Below are 22,266 nucleotides of genomic sequence, written 5' to 3' on the forward strand. Positions count from 1 at the left end.
ATGAGGCGACCAGAACTGGACACAGTACTCTAAGTGTGGTCTAACCAGAGTTTTGTAAAGCTGCATCATCACCGCGGATCTTAAACTCGAATCCCCGACTTATGAAAGCTAACATCCTATAAGCTTTCTTAACTACCCTATCCACCTGCAAGGCAACTTTCAGTGATCTGTGGATATGAACCCCCCGGATCCCTCTGCTCCTCCACACTGCCCAGAATCCTGCCATTTACCTTGTATTCCGCCATGGAATTTTGTCCTTCCAAAGTGTACCACCTCACACTTCTCTGGATTGAACTCCATCTGCCACTTGTCAGCCCAGCTCTGCATCCTATCAATATCCCTCTGTAAGCTCCGACAGCCCTCCATACTATCCACAACACCACCAATTTTTGTGTCATCTGCAAACTTGCTAACCCAGCCTTCCACCCCCTCATCTAAGTCGTTAATAAATATCACAAAGAGGTCCCAGAACCGATCCCTGCGGGACACCGCTAGTCACAGCCCTCCAATCCGAATGCACTCCCTCCACCACAACCCTCTGCTTTCTACAGGCAAGCCAATTCTGAATCCACACGGCCAAGCTTCCCCAGATCCCTTGGCCTCTGACCTTCTGAAGAAGCCTACCATGCGGAACCTTGTCAAATGCCTTACTAAAATCCATGTAGACCACATCTACTGCACTACCCTCATCAACCTTCCTGGTCACCTCCTCAAAGAACCCTATCAGGCTTGTGAGGCAAGATCTTCCCTTCACAAAGCCATGCTGGCTGTCCCTAATCAGTCCATGTTTCTCCAAATGCTCATAGATCCTATCTTTTAGGATCCTTTCCAACAGCCTACCCACCACAGACGTAAGGCTCACTGGTCTGTAGTTCCCTGGACTATCCCAACTACCTTTTTTGAATAAGGGGACAACATTCGCCACCCTCCAATCCTCCGGTACCATCTCCATTGACAACGAGGACTCAAAGATCCTAGCCAACGGTTCGGCAATCTCCTCCCTCACTTCACGAAGCAGCCTGGGGAATATTCCGTCAGGCCCCGGGGACTTATCTGTCCTAATATTTTCTAACAACTTTAACACTTCCTCTCTCTTAATATCTACATACTCTAGAACATTACCCTCACCTACACTGTTCTCAGCATCATCAAGACCCCTCTCCTTGGTGAATACTGAAGAGAAATATTCACTGAGAACCTCACCCACTTCCACAGCTTCCAGGCACATCCTCCCACCTTTGTCTTTAATCGGACCTACCTTTACTCTAGCCATCCTTCTGCTCTTTACGTACGAGAAAAAAGCCTTGGGATTCTCCTCAACCCTACTCTCCTCAGCCCTTACTTAAGTTCCTTCCTTGCTACTCTATATTCCTCACCCCTATCTGATCCTTGCTGCTTACACCTTGTGTATGCTGCAGCCTTCTTCCTAACTAGTTGTTCCACCTCTCTCGTCACCCACGGTTACTTCACCCTACCATTCCTACTCTGCCTCACTGGGACAAATTTATCCCTAACGTCCTGCAAAAGATCCCTGAACATCGACCACATCTCCATAGTACATTTCCCTTCAAAAATGTCATCCCAATTTACACTCCCAAGTTCTCACCTTATAGCCTCATAATTTGCCTTCCCCCAATTAAATATCTTCCCGTCCTCTTTGCTCCTATCCCTGTCCATGACAATTCTAAAGGTTATGGAGCAATGGTCACTGTCCCCCTAATGCTCACCCACTGATAGATCTGTCATCTGACCCAGTTCATTACCTAAAACTAGATCTATTATGGCATTCCCTCTAGTCGGCCTGTCAACGTACTGTGTCAGGAATCCATCCTGGACACACTTAACAAACTGCGCCCCGTCTAAACCTTTGGCACTAAGTAGGTGCCAGTCAATATTTGGAAAGTTGAAGTCTCCCATTATAATAACCCTGTTATTTTCGCATCTCTCCAAAAACTGCCTCCCAATCTGCTCCTCAGTATCCCTACTGCTACTGGGGGGCCTATAGAAAACTCCCAGGAGGGTAAATGCCCCTTTCTTGTTCCTAACTTCCACCCATATTGACTCTAGAGAGGATCCTTCTACATTATCTACCCTTTCTGCAGTGGTAACTGTGTCCCAGACCAGTATCGCCACACTGACCAACACATCGATATCACCCTGTGGCCTAAGACCACCCTCCACAGTCAACAACTCTTCTAATTTTTGTGCCATCCACAAGCTTACTGATATCCACATCTGAATTCTTCATGTCTATTACAAACAGCAAAGGTCCCAGCACCAGTCCCTGTGGGACACCACAAGTCACAAACATCCAATTGCAAAAACAACCCTCTCCCATCACCCTCCATCTCCTATTACCAAGCCAATTTTGGATCCAGTTTGCCAGTTTTCCCTGGATCCCACAGATAGAACATAGAACAGTACAGCACAGAACAGGACCTTCAGCCCACAATGTTGTGCCGACATAGCTATTCCCTCAAATCTACAGAATGCCCATATCCCTCTATTTTCCTCTCATTTATGTGCTCATCCAAGCCCCTCTTAAAAGCACCCAATGAATTTCCCTCCACCACCCTATCAGGCAATGCATTCCAGACATCCACCGCTCTCTCAGTAAAAAATGTACCCCGACATCTGTTCTGAACCTACCCCCTCTCACCTTAAATGCATGCCTTATGCAGATCTGCCTTAAATGCAGATCCTAATCTTTTGGACCAGTCTCCCATGTGGGATCTTGTCAAAGGAGAGGGTCACAGGGTTATGCTGTCGAACATCTTGCGCTTCACTCCCTGCAATCTCCTCCTCCCCACCCTTCACCATCAGGAATCTCCCACTCCCACCTGGTCTTCAGGAGAGCAGCCTCTATCACCTCTTCGCCCATCACTGACAACTTTTCATACCCTCGGCGCAGGAAGAGGACAATGGTGAGATCTTCAGTGGAAAACAAAGTACCTCAAGGGGGATGCCTGGGAATGTGAGGAGCAGCTCATGCCCAAGCTTAACCCTGGGGTGGTCTCATGGAGCCCTCCTGCCTTGTGGTTGAGCAAGAGCCCAAAACAGTGGGCAGAAGGAGAGCATGTAGGTGGAGATCAGGGGGAAAGGAACCCTGAGTCAGGGGCTTTTGTCTGGGGAAGCTGGCTCCTGGTGCGGGTGCCCAGCACCCTCCCTCCACCATGACCACCAGCCCTGGAGAATGAATTTCTGGATCCAGATGAACCTCTGAGATCAGGTGGTGAACCTCTGGAATCCACGGGATGGGGAAAGCACAGAAACCCTTGTGAAACTTGCCCCATCACAGTTGGGAGTGAAAGTCCCCTGTGGTGGGGGAGGCTGCGGCTCTTCAGGTTTTGGGTCTTCCTTCACCCTGGGTTAAGGCATCCTGGCTGGGGGGCTGACAAAGCTCAGGCCCACTGCCCAGGAGCAGCCAAGCCAGCAGAAAGTAATTGGTTTATTGTTGCCACATATACCAAGATATTGGTATTGGTTTATTATTGTCACTTGTACCGAGGTACAGTGAAAAGCTTGTCTTACAAACCAATCGTACAGGTCAATTCATTACACAGTACAGTTATATTGAGTCATTACAGAGTGCATTGATGTAGTACCGGTAAAAACAGTAACAGTACAAAGTGTCACAGCTACAGAGAAAGTGCAGTGCAATAAGGTGCAAGGTCACAACAAGGTAGATCATGAGGTCACAGTCCATCTCATTGTATAAAGGAACTGTTCAATAGTCTTATCACAGTGGGGTAGAAGCTGTCCTTAAGTCTGGTGGTACGTGCTTTCAGGCTCCTGTATCTTCTACCCGATGGAAGAAGAGAGAAGAGAGGTACAGTGAAAACTTTGTCTTGCATCCCATCCATACAGATCAATTCATCACAACAGCGCATTGAGGTAGTACAAGGGAAAACAATAACAGAATGCAGAATAAAGTGTCACACCTACAGAGAAGGTGCAGTGCAGGTAGACAAGTGCAGTCCTGGTCCAACCACGTAGATGCCACGGCCAAGAAAGCTCACCAGCGCCTCTACTTCCTCAGGAGGCAGAAGAAATTTGGCATGTCCCCATCAACACTCACCAACTTTTATCAATGCACCACAGAAAGCATCCTATCTGGATGCCTCACGGCTTGGTACGGCAACTGCTCTACCCGGGACCGCAAGAAACTGCAGAGAGTTGTGGACACAGCCCAGCACATCATGGAAACCAGCCTCCCCTCCATGGATTCTGTCTACACTTCTCACTGCCTCGGTAAAGCAGCCAACATAAAGACCCCACCCACCCCGTACATTCTCTCTTCTCCCCCCTCCCATCAGTCAGAAGATACAAAAGCCTGAGGGCACATACCACCAGGCTCAGGGACAGCTTCTATCCCACTGTTATAAGACTATTGAATGGTTCCCTAGTACAATAAGATGGACTCTTGACCTCACAATCTACCTCGTTATGTCCTTGCACCTTATTGTCTGCCTACACTGCACTTCCCTGTAGCTGTGACACTTTACTCCGCATTCTGTAGTTTTCCCCTATACTACCTCAATGCACTGTGTAATGAATTGATCTATATGAACAGTAATGCAAGACAAGTTTTTCACTATACCTGGGTACAAGTGACAATGATAAACCAATTCCAATAAGGTGCAAGGTCATAATGAGGTAGATTGTGAAGTCAAGAGTCCATCTTATTGTACAAGAGCTCCGATCAATATTCTTATAACAGCACTGTGAATAACAATTCTGTGCAGGCAATGGTGGGGTCGGGGAAGAGTCTCAGTCCTGGCTCTGTCTGGAGCCAAGAGATAGGGCTGTCCTGACCCAGGGGGAGAGGTTCCAGTCTGTTGCCACCCACAGATTCCCCAGGAGAAGCCAGGGAGGACTCCTCACCATCAGTCCTGGGTGGGATGATGAGAGAGGTGGGGCCACAGTGTGGGGCGGGCATCATTGTCACCAGCAGCAACTGCCCAGGGGGACCCTGGGTGGGCACCCTCACAACCCCCACTAAGTTGGAGGTAGCACTGGTCATGGGATCTGTCTGTGCTGCCCTCAGAAAGTGGGGGAAGGGTGCAGGCTTGGCGCCAGTTCAAGGTATTCCTCACTGAGCTGCTGCCACCAGAAGAACAAGGACCAAGGTTTGGCTGAAATCACCCACCCAGGCTCACTCCACCCGCGTCCACACCCACCCAGGCTCACTCCACCCGCGTCCACACCCACCCAGGCTCACTCTACCCGCGTCCACACCCACCCAGGCTCACTCTACCCGCGTCCACACCCACCCAGGCTCACTCTACCCGTGTCCACACCCACCTGCCTCTCCTCCCTCAGATAAAAGTTCTGGAAACACCAAACCACTGAGGCTCATAAAGTCACAGAGTTGTTCAACATAGGCCCTTCACTCCACAAGGTCCCTGCTGACCTTCTCCCCCATCTACACAAATACCATTTGCCTGCATTAGGTCTATATCCTTCTGTGCCTTGCCGATTTCAGCATCTGTCTAAATTTCCTTTAAACATAGTGACTGTGTCTGACTCCACCGCTTCCTCTGACAGTGAGTTCCAGATATCACCCACCCTCTGAGTAACAAAATTTTCCTTTCAGATTCGCTTTAAAACTCCTGCCTTTCACCTTAAACCTTTTTCTTCTTGCTTTTGATACACACATCTACCCTCTCTCTGCCTCTCATAAACCTCTATCAGGCCTCCCCTCAGCCTCCTCCACTCCAGGGAAAACAGGCCCAGCCTTGTCCAGTTCCTCCCATCACTAAAGTCCTCCTTCTTAGTCAAACGTACAAGATCCTGGGCGGGGCGGGGCGGGGAGGGGGGGGTGCTTTACAGGGTAGATGCTGGAATGTTTCACCAGTGGCAGAGTCTAGAACAAAGACAACTACTGCCGGTCATTTAAACTGAGGTGTGTTGAAACTTCTTCATGTGGAGGGTGGTGAATCTCTGGAATTCTCTGCCCCAGCAGGTAGTGGAAGCTGGATCATTAGATTTAACATGGAGGTGGATTGATGGATTGAGGAAAAGAGGGGTATGGAGAAATGACAGAAGAGGAGTTGAGGCCAGCATCAAACAGCCATGGTCATATTAAGTGTTGCCTGGACTGGAGGACTTTAGTTATGTGGAGAGATTGGAATAGGCTGGGCTTGTTTTCCCTGGAGCTAAGGAGTGACCTGATAGAGGTTTATAAAATGAGAGGCATATATTGTGTGGATAGTCTTTGTTCTATGGTAGGGGTATTATAAACAAGACAGCACAGGTTAAGGTGAAAGGTCAGAGCTTTAAAGAGGATCTGAGGGGTAAGTTTTTTTCCTTATTACACAGGTTGATACCTGGAACTCACTGCCAAGAGGTGGAATCAGATACAATCACTCGGTTAAAGAAACATTTAGACAGGCACGTAAATGAGCACGGCATAGAAGGATACAGACTTAGTGCAAGCAAATGGGATTAGTGTAGACAGGCGAAAAAGGTTTGTATGGACCAGTTGGGCTGAAAGGCCTGTTTCCATGCTGTACAACTCTATAACTCTATGCAGCAACGTGAGCTGCCAGTCCTGCCCTTCCCTTCCCTCGACCACATTTTCATGACTGCAATAACATCATAATTCCAAATGCTGATCCACACTCTAAGCTCATCTGATGCTCAGTAAAGGTGCTTGGTTTAGTTACTGAAGCCTAGTGCTGGGACACCTTGTACCTGCACAGGAGCAGCCACAGGCACCGATACTGTAAGAACAAACATGCAGGCTACAGCTATTCCCACCACAACAGCTCTACAGACAACAGCCAAACCTGTCACCCCCTCAGCCATTGCTATGGCCTCCACAATGTAGAGAACCAGGTGGGAGGTGAGCCTGACCCTCAGCGAGGGGCTCACGGTAGACGGGGTCTGGAGGCAAATGGGACAGGCTGGGAACCTCCGCCTCAGTGGATCTTCACAGTGCTGGACAGCAGGGCATCAGGGGGTCTGCTGATGCTGACTGTCTGCCCCTCTCTGTGCTCAGACCTCCCTGGAGAAGGAGCAGGGGGAGGCTTCACCAGTGGTCACCACAGGGGCTGGAGCACATCCTTACTGGATAAACACACACAAAATGGGGGTCAGGGTATAAAGGCCGAAGAAATAAGTTAGGAGAAAAAATATAATCAGGTAAATAGAACATTAAAAGGTGGTTAGATCCACAGTGAAGGTTTAAAACACTTCTGGACAATCCTACAGGTACCTACGTTCGGTTTTGAATGTCCACTGCGCACGTACACCGAATGATGGATGATAGGAGAGTCCAGATCCCAAACGTTCTGGCCTGGAGCCCATTCACTGCAGAAAATCAACACCGGGTAAGGAGTTAAATATTCAAACAGCAGCAGCAAAGAGTGGGAGGTGAATGGAACGCCCTGCATCAGTTCCAAGCGTCAGAGCCATGCACTGAGTCTACTGGAATAGGTGACACCCCACTGTCCCACACAGTGGGGTCCAGGCCCCAGTCAGAGCACCATCCCTCACCAGTGCTCCCTGCGGCTGGGGCTCTGGTGTGAAAATCCCTCCTCCTACTCAGCCAGTTACCAGGAGATCCCACCCCCTCTTACCCACCACAGGAACCCCCAACACAGTATTTGAATTGTACAGCAAAGAGGCCCTACGGCCTACCACGTCCATACTGGCCTTTATGCCCATCTACAGTAATCCCATTTATCCGCATTAGAACCGTATGCTTCTATGCCTTGCCTATTTAGTGTCTGTCTGGATACCTCTTAAACGTAGTGAGTGTATCTGATTCCACCGTCTCCTCTGGCAGCGAGTTTCAGATATCAACCACCCTCCGCGTAAAAAAAAACTTACCCCTCTGATCCCCTTTAAAACTCCTTCCTCTCACTGTAAGCCTCTGCCCTCTTGGTTTTGATACTGCTACCATAGGTAAAAGATTCAGACCATCTACCCTATCTTTGCCTCTTATAATTTATACCCCTCTGTCAGGTCACCCCTCACCCCTCAGCCTCCTTCAGTCCACAGAAAACAAACCCAGCCTGTCCAATCTCCCCCCATGACTAAAATCCAGAAGACCACAAGACAGGAGCAGAATTAAGCCATTCAGACTATCAACTCTGCTCTGCCATTCGATCATGGCTGATTTATTTTTCCCTCTCAACCCCATTCTCCTGCCTTCTCCCTGTAACCTTTGACACCCTTACTAATCATGAACCTATCAACCTCTGCTTTAAATATACCCAATAACTTGGTCTCCACAGCCATCTGTGGCGATGAATTCCACAGGTTCACCACCCTCTGGCTGAAGAAATTCCTCCCCACCTCTGTTCTAAAGGGGCATCCTTCTATTCTGAGGCTGTGCCCTCTCGTCCTAGACTCTCCCACTACTGGAAACATCCTCTCCACATCCACTCTATCCAGGCCTTTCAATATTCGGTAGATTTCAATGAGATCTCCCCTCATCCTTCTAAACTCCAGTAAGTACAGGCCCAGAGCCATCAAATGCTCCTCATACATTAACCCTTTCATTCTCAGGATCATTCTCGTAAACCTCCTCTGGACCGTCTCCAACGCCAGCACATCCTTCCTTCTATATGGGGCCCAAAACTGCTCACGATACTCCAGATATGGTCTGACTAACGCCTTATAAAGCCTCAGCATTACATCCTTGCAGTCCTCCAATCCATGCTCACACCCGCCACAGAATTCCTGATACACACAGTGAGTCTCTCTGTTCACACTCCCACAGGAACCCTCTTGCTCATCCTCAACCCCAGACCATTTGATGCACCAATGGTGTGACCCCCTCATGTCAGGCACCATCCTGTTACACTCACAGTGAGAGTCTCTGTCCTCTCTCAGTCTGGACCCCTGCAACCTCAGCACCACCCACAGCGCCCACCTCCATCCCAATGCCAAGTCCCATCACCAGCACACTTTCCTTACCGAGTGCTGGTTTTCCCGTGTACAGTTTCTCCGACAAGAAGCTGTGATCCCTGAAGCTCTGAATTGTATTGCCAGCGGCGATGACAGCAACCATCACCAGCCAACTGCGGAGAACGTTGAGGAATCGGCTCATCCTGGGACAAAGAGAGGAGAGAGAATGGAGTGAATGTGTGTGAGGGCATGGGGATGGGGTGGGGAGAGTGAGAGAGTGGAGAGATGGGGGTGGGGAAGAGAGAGAGAGAGAGAAAGAATGGGGGGACTGAGTGAGAAATGAGGGGGTAGGGTAGGCAGAGGGAGTGAGAGGTGTTGCTCTTTGGGAGGTCAAATGTAAGTGGGAAGTACACAGTAAGTGGCAGGACCCTGAGGAATGCTGATGTACAGAGGGATTTTGGGGTGTAAGCTCCCTGAAAGTGGCATCACAAGTAGATAGGGTGGTAAAGAAGGCCTACAGCACACTTGCCTTCATCGGGTGGGGTGCTGAGTGTAAACTTGGGAAATTATGTTGCAGCTGTGTAAAACTTTGGTCAGGCCACATCTGGAGTACTGTGTGCAGTTCTGGTTGCCCCATAACAGGAAGGATGTGGAGGCTTTGGAGAGGGTGCAGAAGAAGTTCACCAGGATGCTGGCTGGATTGGACACTGAGGTTAGGGTAGAGAGTCTTTTTCCCAGAATGGAAATGTCAAATATTAGAGGGCATAGTTTTAAGGTGAGAGGGGGAAAGTTTAAAGGAAATTTGTGAGGCAAGTTTTTTTTATTTACACAGAGAGTGGTGGGTGACTGGAATGTGCTGCCAGGGGAGGTGGAGGCAGAAATGATAGTCATGGTTCGAGTCATACTACAGCACAGAAACAGGCCCTTTGGCCCAAATAGTCCATGCCAACCTGATCTTCTGAATGAGCCTTCCATGAGGAACCTTATCAAACACCAGCAGGGCGCTTAAGAATGGACTTAGGAGAGCTAGAAGGGGGTATGAGAAGGTCTTGGCGAGTTGGATTAAGGAAAACCCCAAGGTGTTCTACACGTATGTGAAGAACAGGAGGATGACTAGAGTGAGGGTAGGACCGATCAGGGATAAAAGAGGAAACATGTGCCTGGAGCCAGAAGAGGTAGGGGAGGTCCTTAATGAATACTTTGCTTTGGTATTCACCAGATAGAGAGACCTTGACGTTTGTGAGGATGGCGTACGACAGGCTGATATGCTAGGACATGTTGACATGAGGAAAGAGGATGTGCTAGAATTTTTGAAAAACATTAGAATAGATAAGTCACCGAAGCCAGACGGGATACATCCAAGGTTATTACGGGAAGCGAGGGAAGAGATTGCTGCGCCTTTGGTGTTGGTTTATTATTGTCACTTGTACCGAGGTACAGTGAAAAGCTTGTCTTACAAACCATCGTACAGGTCAGTTCATTACACAGTGCAGTTACTGAGTCAGTACAGAGTGCATTGAGGTAGTACAGGTAAAAACAATAACAGTACAGAGTAAAGTGTCACAGCTACAGAGAAAGTGCAGTGCAATAAGGTGCAAGATCACAACAAGGTAGATCGTGAGGTCACAGTCCATCTCATTGTATAAAGGAACTGTTCAATAGTCATCACAGGGGGGTAGAAGCTGTCCTTAAGTCTGGTGATATGTGCCCTCAGGCACCTGTATCTTCTACCCGATGGAAGAGGAGAGAAGAGAGAATGTCCCAGGTGGGTGGGGTCTTTGATTATGCTGGCTGCTTCACCAAGACAATGAGAGGTAAAGCACAGTCCAAGGAGGGGAGGCTGGTGTCCGTGATGCGCTGGGCTGTGTCCACAACTCTCTGCAGCTTCTTGCGGTCCTGGGCAGAGCAGTTGCCGTACCAAGCCGTGATACATCCAGATAGGATGCTTTCTATGGTGCATTGGTAAAAGTTGGTGAGAGTCAAAGCAGACAAACCAAATTTCATTAGCCTCCTGAGGAAGTAAAGGTGCTGGTGAGCTTTCTTGGCTGTGGCTTCTATGTGATTTGACCAGGACAGGCTGTTGGTGATGTTCACTCCCAGGAACTTGAAGTTCTCAACCCTCTCGACCTCAGCACCATTGAGTAGACAGGTGCACGTACACCACCCTCTTTCCTAAAGTCAATGACCAGCTCTTTTGTTTTGTTGACATTGAGGGAAAGGTCATTGTCATGACACCATTCCACTAAGCTCTCTATCTCCTTCCTGTACTCCGACTCATCACTGTTTGAGATATGGCCTACAATGGTGGTATCATCTGCAAACCTGTAGATGGAGTTAGAGCAGAATCTGGCCACACAGTCATGAGTGTATAGGGAGTAGAGTAGAGGGCTGAGGACACAGCCTTGTGGGGCACCAGTGTTGAGAATAATCGAGGTATTGCTGCCTATCCTCACTGATTGCGGTCTGTTTGTTAGAAAGTCAAGGATCCAGTTACAGAGGGAGGTGTTGAGTCCTAGGTCTCGGAGTTTGGTGACAAGCTTACTTGGGATTATTGTATTGAAGGCAGAGCTGTAGTCAATAAACAATAGTCTAACGTAAATGTCTTTACTGTCCAGATGCTCCAGAGCTGAATGTAGGGCCAGGGAGATGGCATCCGCTGTAGACCTGTTTCGGCGATAGGTGAATGCAATGATCTTTGCATTCTCACTGGTCACAGGAGTAGTGCCAGATGACTGGAGTGTGGCAAATGTTGTTCCTTTGTTTAAGAAAGGGAGTTGGGATAACCCTGGGAATTACAGACCACTGAGTCTTACTTCAGTGGTGGGCAAGTTACTGGAGAAGATTCTCAGAGACAGGATTTATGGGCATTTAGAGAAGCATAGGCTGATTAGGGGCAGTCAGCATGTCTTTGTGAAGGGCAGGTCATGCCTCACGAGCCTGATTGAATTCTTTGAGGATTTGACAAAGCACATTGATGAAGGTAGAGCAATGGATGTGGTGTACATGGATTTTAGTAAGGCGTTTGATAAGGTTCCACATGGAAGGCTCATTCAGAAAGTCAGGAGGCATGGGATCCAGGGAAACTTGGCTGTGTGGATTCAGGTTAATGGCAGGACTCTTAGCAGTGTCTAGGAACAGAGAGATCTTGGGGTCCACATTCATAGATCCCTCAACGTTGTCGTGCAGGTCAATAGGGTTGTTAAGAAGGCGTATGGTATGTTGGCCTTTACTAGTCAGGGTATTGAGTTCAAGAGCCGCAAGGTAATGTTGCAGCTCGTGCAGACATAAGTACGAGAGGACATGGCTTTAGGGTGAAGAGGGAAAGGTTTTGGGGGAACATTAGGCGGAACATCTTCACTCAGAGGTTGGTGGGAGTGTGGAACAGGCTGACATCTGATGTGGTAAATGCAGGCTCACTCTTAAGTTTTAAGAATAAATTGGATAGATATATGGATGGGAGAGGTCTGGAGGGTTATGGACTGGGTGCAGGTAAATGGGACTAGCAGAATAAAGTTTTGGCACGGACTAGAAGGGCAGAATGGCCTGTTTTCTGTGCTGTAGTGTTCTATGGTTTTCTCTATAGAACTATGGTTAGACCACACGGAGTATTATGTTCAGTTCTGGTCACCTCATTATAGGAAGGATGTGGAAGCTTTAGAGAGGGTGCAGAGGAGATTTACCAGGATACTGCTTGGATTTGAGAGCATGTCTTATGAGGATAGGTTGAGTGAGTTAGGGCTTTTCTCTATGGAGAGGAGGATGAGAGGTGACTTGACAGAGGTGTACATGATGATAAGAGGCATAGATTGAGTGGACAGTCAGAGACTTTTTCCTGGGGTGACAATGGCTAACACGAGGGGACGTAATTTTAAGGTGATTGAAGGAAGGTATAAGGGGGATGTCAGAGGTCAGTCTGTTTTTACACAGAGAGTTGGGGGGTGCATTGCCGGCAGAGATTGTGGGGGCAGATACATTAGGGACATTTAAGGGACTCTTAGATAGGCACATGAATGATAGAGAAATGGAGGGCTATATGGAAGGGAAGAGTTAGATGGATATTAAAGCAGGATAAAATGTTGGCACAACAGCATGGGCCGAGGGGCCTGTACTGTGCTGTGATGTTCTATGTTCTAAGTGTGAGGTATTACACTTTGGGAGGACAAACCATGATAGGCCTTACACAGAGAATGGTAGGTCTCCGAGGTGTGGGATAGAACAAAGGGATCTGGGAATACAGATCCATAGTTCCTTGAAAGTGGCATCACAGGTAGATAGGGTCGTAAAGAGAGCTTTTGGCACTTTGGCCTTCATAAATCAGGGCACTGAGTACAGGAGTTGGGATGTTATGTCGATGTTGTACAAAATGTTGGTGAGGCCATATTTGGAGTATTGTGTACAGTTCTGGTCATGTACCTACAGGAAAGATATCAATAAACCTGAAACAGGCAGAGAAAGTTTACAACGATGTTGCCGGCACTTGAGGACCCAAGTTACAGGGATAGGTTGAATAGGTTAGGACTTTATTCCCTGGAGTACAGGAGAATAAAGGGAGATCTTATTGAGGTGTACAAGATTATGAGGGATATAGATAGGGTGAATGCATTCAAGCTTTTACCCCTATGGTTAGGTGAGATTAGAACTAGAGGACATAGGTTTAGGTTGAAAGGTGGAAGGTGAATCCGAGGGGGAACTTCTTCACTCAGGGGGGTGCGAGTGTGGAACAAGCTGCCAGTGGAAGTGGTGGATGCGGGTGCAATTGTAACATTTAAAAGAAGTTTGGATAGGTACATGGATGGGAGGGGTTTGGAGGGATATAGTCTGGGTGCAGGTAGATGAGACTAGGCAGAAGATCAGGTCGGCATGGACTGGATGGGCCTGGTTCTGTGCTATAGTGCTCTATGACATTCTTTCTGTTGTGTGGTGACCAGAACTCCCAAGTGCAGGTGAACCAATGTTTTATACAGCTGCAACATGACATCCCAACTCTGGTACAATGCCTCAGCCTATGAAGACACGCATAATGGATGCCTTCTTCAGTATCCTATATCACCATTTTCAGGGAGCTATGGGCTTGCACCATGAGGTTTTTCCTTATATCAACACTCCTAAGGTTCCTATCATTTACTCTGTACGTCCTCACAGAATTGACCTCCCAAAGTGCACTGCCTCACACTTCTCTGGATTAAATTCCATCTGCTACCGCTTTGCCAAATTTCCAACGAGACAGAGTACAGGAAGTAGTTAGAGCCATACAGCAAGGAAACAGGCCCTTCAGCCCAACTGATCCATGCTGACCATGGTGCCCACCTAAGCTAGTCCCATTTGCTTGTGTTTGGCTCATATTCCTGAATCCTTTCCTAGCCATGTACTTATACAAATGTTTCTTAAATGTCATTATTGTACCTGCCTCAACTACTTCCTCTGGCAGCTCGTTCCATATACAGACCACCCTCTGCATGAAGAAGTTGCCCCTCAGGTTCGTTTTAAATCTCCCCCCTCTCACCTTAAACCTATGCCCTCTAGTTTTTGATTCCCTTTCCCTGGTAAAACAAAACTGTGTGCATTCACCCTATCTCTGCCCCTCATGATTTTATACACCTCTATAAGGTCACCCCTCAGTCTCCTACGCTCCAAGGAATAAAGTCCTAGCCTGTCCAACCTCTCCCTAAAACTCAGGCCCTCAAGTCCTGGCAACATCCTTGTAAGTCTTCTTGGCACTCTTTCCAGCATAATAATGTCCTTCTTACAACAGGGTGACCAAAATGTACACAATACTCCAAGTGGGGCTTCACCAACATCTTGTACAACTGCAATATGACTTCCGAACTCTTTTACTCAATGCCCTGACTGATGAAGGCAAGCATACCAAACTCCTTCATCACCAACTTGTCTGTGTCACCATTTTCAGTGAATTATGTACCTGTACCCCTAGCTCCCCCTGTTCTACAACACTCACCGTGACACTATCATTTATTGTATAAATCCTGGTTTGACTTCCCAAAGCGTATCACCTCGCACTTCCCTGGTTTGAATGTCATTTGCCAATCCTTGACCCACTTACCAAGCTGCTCACGTATCTCGTTACACGTGACAATAATAAACCAATTACCATTCTACATCCCTCTGTATCCTTTCACAACCTTCTTCACTATCTACAACTCCACACATATGTTTTGGTCCTGTCTTCTTTTGGAAAAATATTGGAAAGACATTTTTAACATTATTTCAAATGTATTGAACATTGATTTACAACCTCACCCTATCACTGCAATTTTTGGATTACCAAGGATCGAGTCTGGCCATTTATCTGCTTCCGCTAACCGTATGATTGCTTTAGTTACATTAATGGCCAAACGATCTATTTTGTTTAAATGGAGGGATCCAATACCCCCTACTACATTTCAATGGTTCTCTCAAACTATATCATGTTTAAACTTGGAAAAAATTAGGAGTGGTACTGTTGATCCTTCGCTTAAATTTGAAGACATTTGGAGTCCATTTATTCAATATTTTCACATGATATAGATCCCCTTTCAATAACTTTCCAACTTAGAGGAACGGAGTTGACAACATAATATTGCTCTGTTTCTACGGAGAAATTTTAGTCCTTTTTTTTTGAAATTTCTGTTTAGTTTAGTTTGGTTTGATATATTGTTTATAATTTTTCTTATTGATTTGGGGATTTTTTTTCTCTTTTCTTTTATATATATAATAACTTTTTCTTTCTTTTATATTATATTCATTTACTAAAAGATCGTTGGATCTACAGTTTTTTTATATGTTATTGTTCTTTATGATTATCTATGCCATGATTGTTCTCCTGATCTCTTTGTATTACATGTACAAACATTGATGTTATATATTAATCTGTATTAATGTGAAAACTAATAAAAAGATTGAAAAAGAAAGATTATCTACCTCCACCAATTTTTCTGTCCCCAGCAAACTTCCAGTTGGAAAAACACCCCTCAACCACTACCCACTGCCTCCTATCACCGACAATATCGGATCCAGTTTGCCAACAAACCTTGGGTTCCATGTGCCCGGGGCTAGCCTACCATGTGGGACTTTATAAAAAGCTTTACTAAAGTCCATGTAAACCACGTCTGCCACTCTGCCTTCATCGTTTCTTAATTGTCTCCTCAAAAACTCAATTACATTTGTGAGATCTGATTTTCCCTGCACAAGGTCATGTTGACTCCTCCTAATCAGTCCCTGCCTTTCCAAGCGAACACAAATCCTGTCCCTTTGAACTTTTACCAGTAATTTCCCTACTATTGATAGAAGGCTCACCAGCCTGTAATTCCTGGTTTATCCTTACTGCCACTCTCAAATAAAGGAACAACATTTGCTATCTTCCAGTACCTAACCCGTGACTAACAACATAAGAACATAAGGAATAGGAGCAGGAGTCAGCCATCTGGCCCGTCGAACCTGTTCCACCATTCAATACGATCATGGCTGATCTGGCTGTGGACTCAGATCCACCTACCTGCCTTTTCCCCGGAACCCTTAATTCCCCCACTATGCAAAAATATATCTAACTACCTCATGTAGCCTCTACTGCTTCCCTGGACAGAGAATTCCACAGATTCACTACTGTCTGGGAAAGGCAGTTCCTACTCATCCCCGTCCTAAGTATATTCCCCCGAATCTTGAGGCTATGTCCCCTAGTTCTAGCCTCACCTACAGTGTAAACAACCTTCCTGCCTCTATCTTATCTACACCTTACATAATTTTATGTTTCTATAAGATCCCCTCTCATTCCAGTGAGTATAGTCCCAGGAGACTCAATCTCTCCTCATAGGCTGACCCCCTCATCTCTTGAATCAACCTGGTGAACCTCCTCTGCACCGCTCCCAAAGCCAGTATACCTTTCCTCAGGTAAAGAGACCAGAACTGCATGCAGTACTCCAGGTGTGGCCTCACCAGTACCCTGTACAGTTGCAGCAAAACCTCCCTGCTCTTAAATTCAATCCTTCTAGTAATGAAGGCCAACATTCCATTTGCCTTCTTGATAACCTATTGTACCTGCAAACCAATCTTTTGCGATTCATGCACAAGCGCTCTCAAGTCCCTCTGCACAACAGCATGCTGCAATCTTTCACCACTTAAGTAATCTGATCTTCTATTTTTCCTTCCAAAGTGGATGATCTTGCATTTACAAACATTGTACTCCATCTGCCAGACCCTTGCCCACTCACTTAACCTTTCTACCTCTCTCTGCAGACTCTCTCCATCCTCCGCACAATTTGCTTTTCTACTCAATTTAGGGTCATCAGCAAACTTAGATACGCTACACTTGGTCCCTTCTTCCAAATCGTTAATGTATATCATGAACAGTTGTGGGCGCAGCATCAACCCCTGCAGCACCCCACTCACCACTGATTGCCACCCAGAGAAACACCCATTTATCCCAACTCTCTGCCTTTTATTGGTTAACCAATCCTCTATCCATGCTAATACTTTACCCCCAACTCCATGAATCCTTACCTTATGGATAAGTTTTTTTATGCGGCACCTTATCAAATGCCTTCTGGAAACCTAAGTATACAATATCCACCTGCTCCCCTCTATCCACTGTGCTCATTATATCCTCAAAGAATTCCAGAAAGTTTGTCAAACAGGACCTGCCCTTCCTGAATCCATGCTGCGCCTGCCTGCATGCTGAACAAAGATCTCCATTAGAACCCCAGCAATCTCCTTCCTTACTTCCCATTGCATCCGGAGATTGATCCCATCAGACTGTAGGGATTTATTCACTTTAATGTGTTAATATCTCTAACACTTCCTTCCTGATACAGACCTGTTTCAGAACATCAGTATCAACTCTCCATCCTTTTCCCTGGTGAATATTGATGAGAAGTGTTCATTTTTGGACATCAGTCATATCCCCTATCTCCATATACAGATTTTCTTTTGGTCCCTACTCTTTCCCTACTTACCCTCTTGGTCCCAATGGACTTATAAAAGGTTTTAGGATTCTCCTTAATTCTGCTTACCAAAGCCAACCCTTTATGCCCTGCTGATTTCTTTCTTCAGGTCTCTCCTACATCCCCTTTAAACCTCAAACACCAATATCACTCTCTCCCTATAACTAATAGTCTCTAATCCAGATCTAATCTGTGCCAATATTACTGAGTGCCAGTTCTCATCTTGTGCGGTCATCTTTATTGCTGCACCATAATGCCTTCTGGAAAACCAAAAACTCCAATAAATGTGTCAAACATGATTTCCCTTTCAGAAAACTATTTTGGCTAGGCTTTATTATAATTTTCTAAATGTACTGCTACAAGCTCCTTAATGGATTTCAGCATTTTAGTGTCAGAGTCATACAGAAACAGGCCCTTCCACCCACAATGTCCACACGGACAAATACCTCCCTATACTAGAAACATAGAAAACCTACAGCACAATTCAGGCCCTTCGGCCCACAAAACTATGCCGAACATGTCCCTACCTTAGAGACCCATGGTCCTCTATTTTTCTCAGCTCCATGTACCTATCCAAAAGTCTCTTAAAAGACCCTATCGTATCCACCTCCACCACCATTTCCAGCAGCCCATTCCACGCACTCACCACTCCCTGAGTAAAAAACATACCCCTGACATCTCCCCTATACATACTCCCCAGCACCTTAAACCTATGTCCTCTTGTGGCAACCATTTCAGCCCTAGGAAAAAGCCTCTATCTACCCGATCAATGCCTCTCATCATCTTATATACCTCTATCAGGTCCCCCCTCATCCTCCGTCACTCCAAGGAGAAAAGGCCGAGTTCCCTCAACCTGCTTTCATAAGGCATGCTCCGCAATCCAGCCAGCATCCTTCTAAATCTCCTCTGCACCTTTTCTATGGCTTCCACATCCTTCCTGTAGTAAGGTGACCAGAACTGAGCACAATATTCCAAGTGGGGTCTGACCAGGGTCCTAGATAGCTGCAGCATTACCTTTCAGCTCCTAAATTCAATTCGACGATTGATGAAGGACAATACACCTTATGCCTTCTTAACCACAGAGTCAACCTGTGCAGCTGCTTTGAGCGTCCTATGGACTCAGACCCCAAGATCCCTCTGATCCTCCACACTGCCAAGAGTCCTACCATTAAGACTATACTCTGCCATCATATTTGATCTACCAAATTAAGCCACTTCACACTTATCTGGGTTGAACTCCATCTGCCACTTCTCAGCCCAGCTTTGCATCCTATGTTCCGCTGTAACCTCTGACAGCCCTCCACACTATCCACAACACCTCCAACCTTTGTGCCCCTCCCTGTCCTTTCAGAAACATCTAAAACCTGCAACTTAAAGTAACCATTCCTGTCCCTGAGCCATCCAAGTCTCTGTAATGGCCACCACATCGTAGCTCCAAGTATTTATCCAAGCTCTAAGCTCATCCGCCTTGTTAACTATACTCCTTGCGTTAAAATAGACACATCTCAAACCGTCTGTCTGAGCACGTCCCTTCTCTATCACCTGCCTATCCTTCCTCTCATACCGACTACAAACTTTCTCTACTCGAGAGCCAAACACCTCTTCCCCAGTCTCTCCAGTTCAGATCCCACCCCCCAACAATTCTAATTTAAACTCTCCCCAGTAGCCTTAGCAAACCTCCCTGCCAGGATATTGGTCCCCCTGGGATTCATGTGCAACCTGTCCTTTTTGTACAGGTCATACCTGCCCCAAAAGAGGCCCCAGTGATCTAGAAATCTGAATCCCTGCCCCTTACTCCAATCCCTCTGCCACGCATTTAACCTCCACCTCATTCTGTTCCTATACCCACTGTCACGTGGCACAGGCAGTAATCCTGAAATTACTACCTTTGAGGTCCTGCTTCTCAACTTCCTTCCTAACTCCCTATAGTCTTTTCTCAGGACCTCTTACCCTTTCCTACCTATGTCGTTGGTGCCAATATGCACCACGACCTCTGGCTGTTCTCCCTCCCTCTGCAGGATATCCTGGACGCGATCCGAAACATCCCGGACCCTGGCACCTGGGAGGCAAACTACCTTCCGAGTTTCCTTCCTTCATCCAGAGAATCGCCTGTCTGCCCCCCTAACTATAGAGTCGCCTATCACTAGTGCCCTCCTCACTCCTTCCCTACCCTTCTGAGCCACAGGGCCAGACTCTGTGCCAGAGACACTTCCCCCAGGTACGCTGTCTCCTCCAACAGTACTCAAGCAGGAGTACTTATTGTCCCACTTACCAACTATCCATGCCTTGTCAATTTAAGTGCTCATTCAAATGCTTCTTAAATGCGAGGGCCCCAGCCTCCACAACCTTCTCAGGCAGTGCTGTTTAATGGTATTGGCATAGATGGGGTCTTGATGGTTAGCATGGGTATGATGGACCGAAGGGCTTGTGTCTGTGCTCTATAACTGCCAATACCTGCATCAAAGATAATATAATGCTCCCACAGTACCCCTCCTCCCACAGTGTGACCCTCCTTCAGTCCTGCCCCTCCCACAGTGAGATCCTCCCTCAGTACCGCCCCTCCCACAGTGTGACCCTCCCTCAGTACCGCCCCTCCCACAGTGAGATCCTCCCTCAGTACCGCCCCTCCCACAGTGTGACCCTCCCTCAGTCCTGCCCCTCCCACAGTGTGACCCTCCCTCAGTACCGCCCCTCCCACAGTGAGATCCTCCCTCAGTACCGCCCCTCCCACAGTGTGACCCTCCCTCAGTACCGCCCCTCCCACAGTGTGACCCTCCCTCAGTACCCCTCCTCCCACGGTGAGATCCTCCCTCAGTACCCCTCCTCCCACAGTGTGACCCTCCCTCAGTCCTGCCCCTCCCACAGTGTGACCCTCCCTCAGTCCTGCCCCTCCCACGGTGTGACCCTCCCTCAGTACCCCTCCTCCCACGGTGAGATCCTCCCTCAGTACCCCTCCTCCCACAGTGTGACCCTCCCTCAGTCCTGCCCCTCCCACGGTGTGACCCTCCCTCAGTACCCCTCCTCCCACAGTGTGACCCTCCCTCAGTCCTGCCCCTCCCACGGTGTGACCCTCCCTCACCGCCCCTCCCCCTCCCCCACGGTGCGGCACTCCCTCCATGCTGAGGAAGACCAGCCATCAGACGGTAACCTGCGTGGGGGAGCCCCCGGGCGCGTCCCCGCCTTCCCCCGGGTGCGCCCTCGCCCTCGCCCCGGGCGCGTCCCCGTTCACCTGTCAATCACTCTCCCCCTCGGAGCTGCAGTGCGACCAGATCCCGGCACGGCAGGCCACGCCTCTGGCGCTGATTGGCTATCAGAAAGCCATGGGCAGGCCCTGCTTGATTGACGTTCCTCTTGCCCATTGGTAAAAGAGATTGCTGATGACGAGCAGCTGATCCTCCTTCTCGCACCATCGGCACTGACAGCCCAGATTTAAAGTGACAGGAGGCAAAATGCGTGCTGGTCAGGTCAGGTCAGCATCTGTGGAAATACCCCAGAGCCTTTCTTTGTTAGACCATGGCTGACCATTTACCTCAGCACCACTTTCCTGCACTGACTCCATATTCCTTGATTACCTTAATATTGAAAAACCTATCATGAATGCAGGCAGTCACTGCGCCTCCACAGCACTCTTGGGGAGAATTCCAAAATTCATTACCCTCTGGGTGAAGAATTTTTTTTTCTCATCCCTGCCTGGAATGGCTGCCCCCTTATTTTGCAATGTGACACTGGTTCCAGACACTCTTGCCACAAGAAACATTGATGTGGACATAGAACATAGCACAGAACAGGCCCCAGCCTCTCCTGATAGCACATGCCCTCTAATCCAGGCAGCATCCTAGTAAACCTCCTCTGCACCCTCTCCAAAGCCTCAACATCCTTCCTATAGTGAGGTGACCAGAATTGCACGCAATACTCTAAATGTGGCCTAACCAGAGTTCTATAGAGATGCATCATAACTCCTTGACTCCTATACTCAGTACCTTGATTAATGAAAGCAAGCATTCCATAAGCCTTGTTAACCACCCTGTCTACCTGTGTAGCCAATTTCAATGAGCCATGGACTTGCACCCCAAGGTCTCCTTGCTCTTCAACACTGTTAAGCGTCTTGCCCTTAAGAGTGTACTGCCTCTTGACATTAGTCCTACCAAGGTGCAACACCTCATATTTATCCAGGTTAAACTCCATCTGCAATTTCTCTGCCCACATGAGGATGGGGGAAGGGGAAAGAGAAGGGGTGAGGGGTCCACAGGAATAAGGGAAGACAAAGGGGGTAGAGGAGAGAGAAAAAAAGGGAGAGAAAAGGGGAGGGGTTACCAGAAGTTAGAGAAATCGATGTTGAGGCCATCAGGTTGGAGACTCCCAAGGCGGAATATGAGGTGTTGTTCCTCCAACCTGCGCCTGGCCTCAACGTGGCAGTAGAGGAGGCCGTGGACAGACATGCCAGTATGGGAGTGGGATGTGGAATTGAAGAGGC

General features: G+C 47.7%; 1 protein-coding gene across 4 annotated transcripts in view; it reads right to left on the reverse strand.

Annotated features, from left to right (window-relative positions):
* Positions 1-21,088, reverse strand: part of erg28 (ergosterol biosynthesis 28 homolog) — a 38,142-nt gene extending 17,054 nt beyond the window's left edge. Inside the window, exons 1-3 of one of the 4 annotated variants that reach the window (XM_052024817.1) lie at positions 21,022-21,088; positions 8,929-9,062; positions 7,224-7,314 (exon numbers count right to left, since the gene is read on the reverse strand). In XM_052024817.1, coding sequence (XP_051880777.1) covers positions 7,224-7,314; positions 8,929-9,061 — 224 coding nt within the window. In that variant the 5' untranslated portion in view covers position 9,062; positions 21,022-21,088. The other 3 variants (XM_052024898.1, XM_052024971.1, XM_052024742.1) reach the window with 3 other exon arrangements.
* Between the last annotated feature and the right edge of the window lie 1,178 nt (positions 21,089-22,266).

The sequence above is a fragment of the Pristis pectinata genome, chromosome 1 (assembly GCF_009764475.1).
Source record: "Pristis pectinata isolate sPriPec2 chromosome 1, sPriPec2.1.pri, whole genome shotgun sequence".
In the NCBI taxonomy this organism is placed as follows: Eukaryota; Metazoa; Chordata; class Chondrichthyes; order Rhinopristiformes; family Pristidae; genus Pristis; species Pristis pectinata.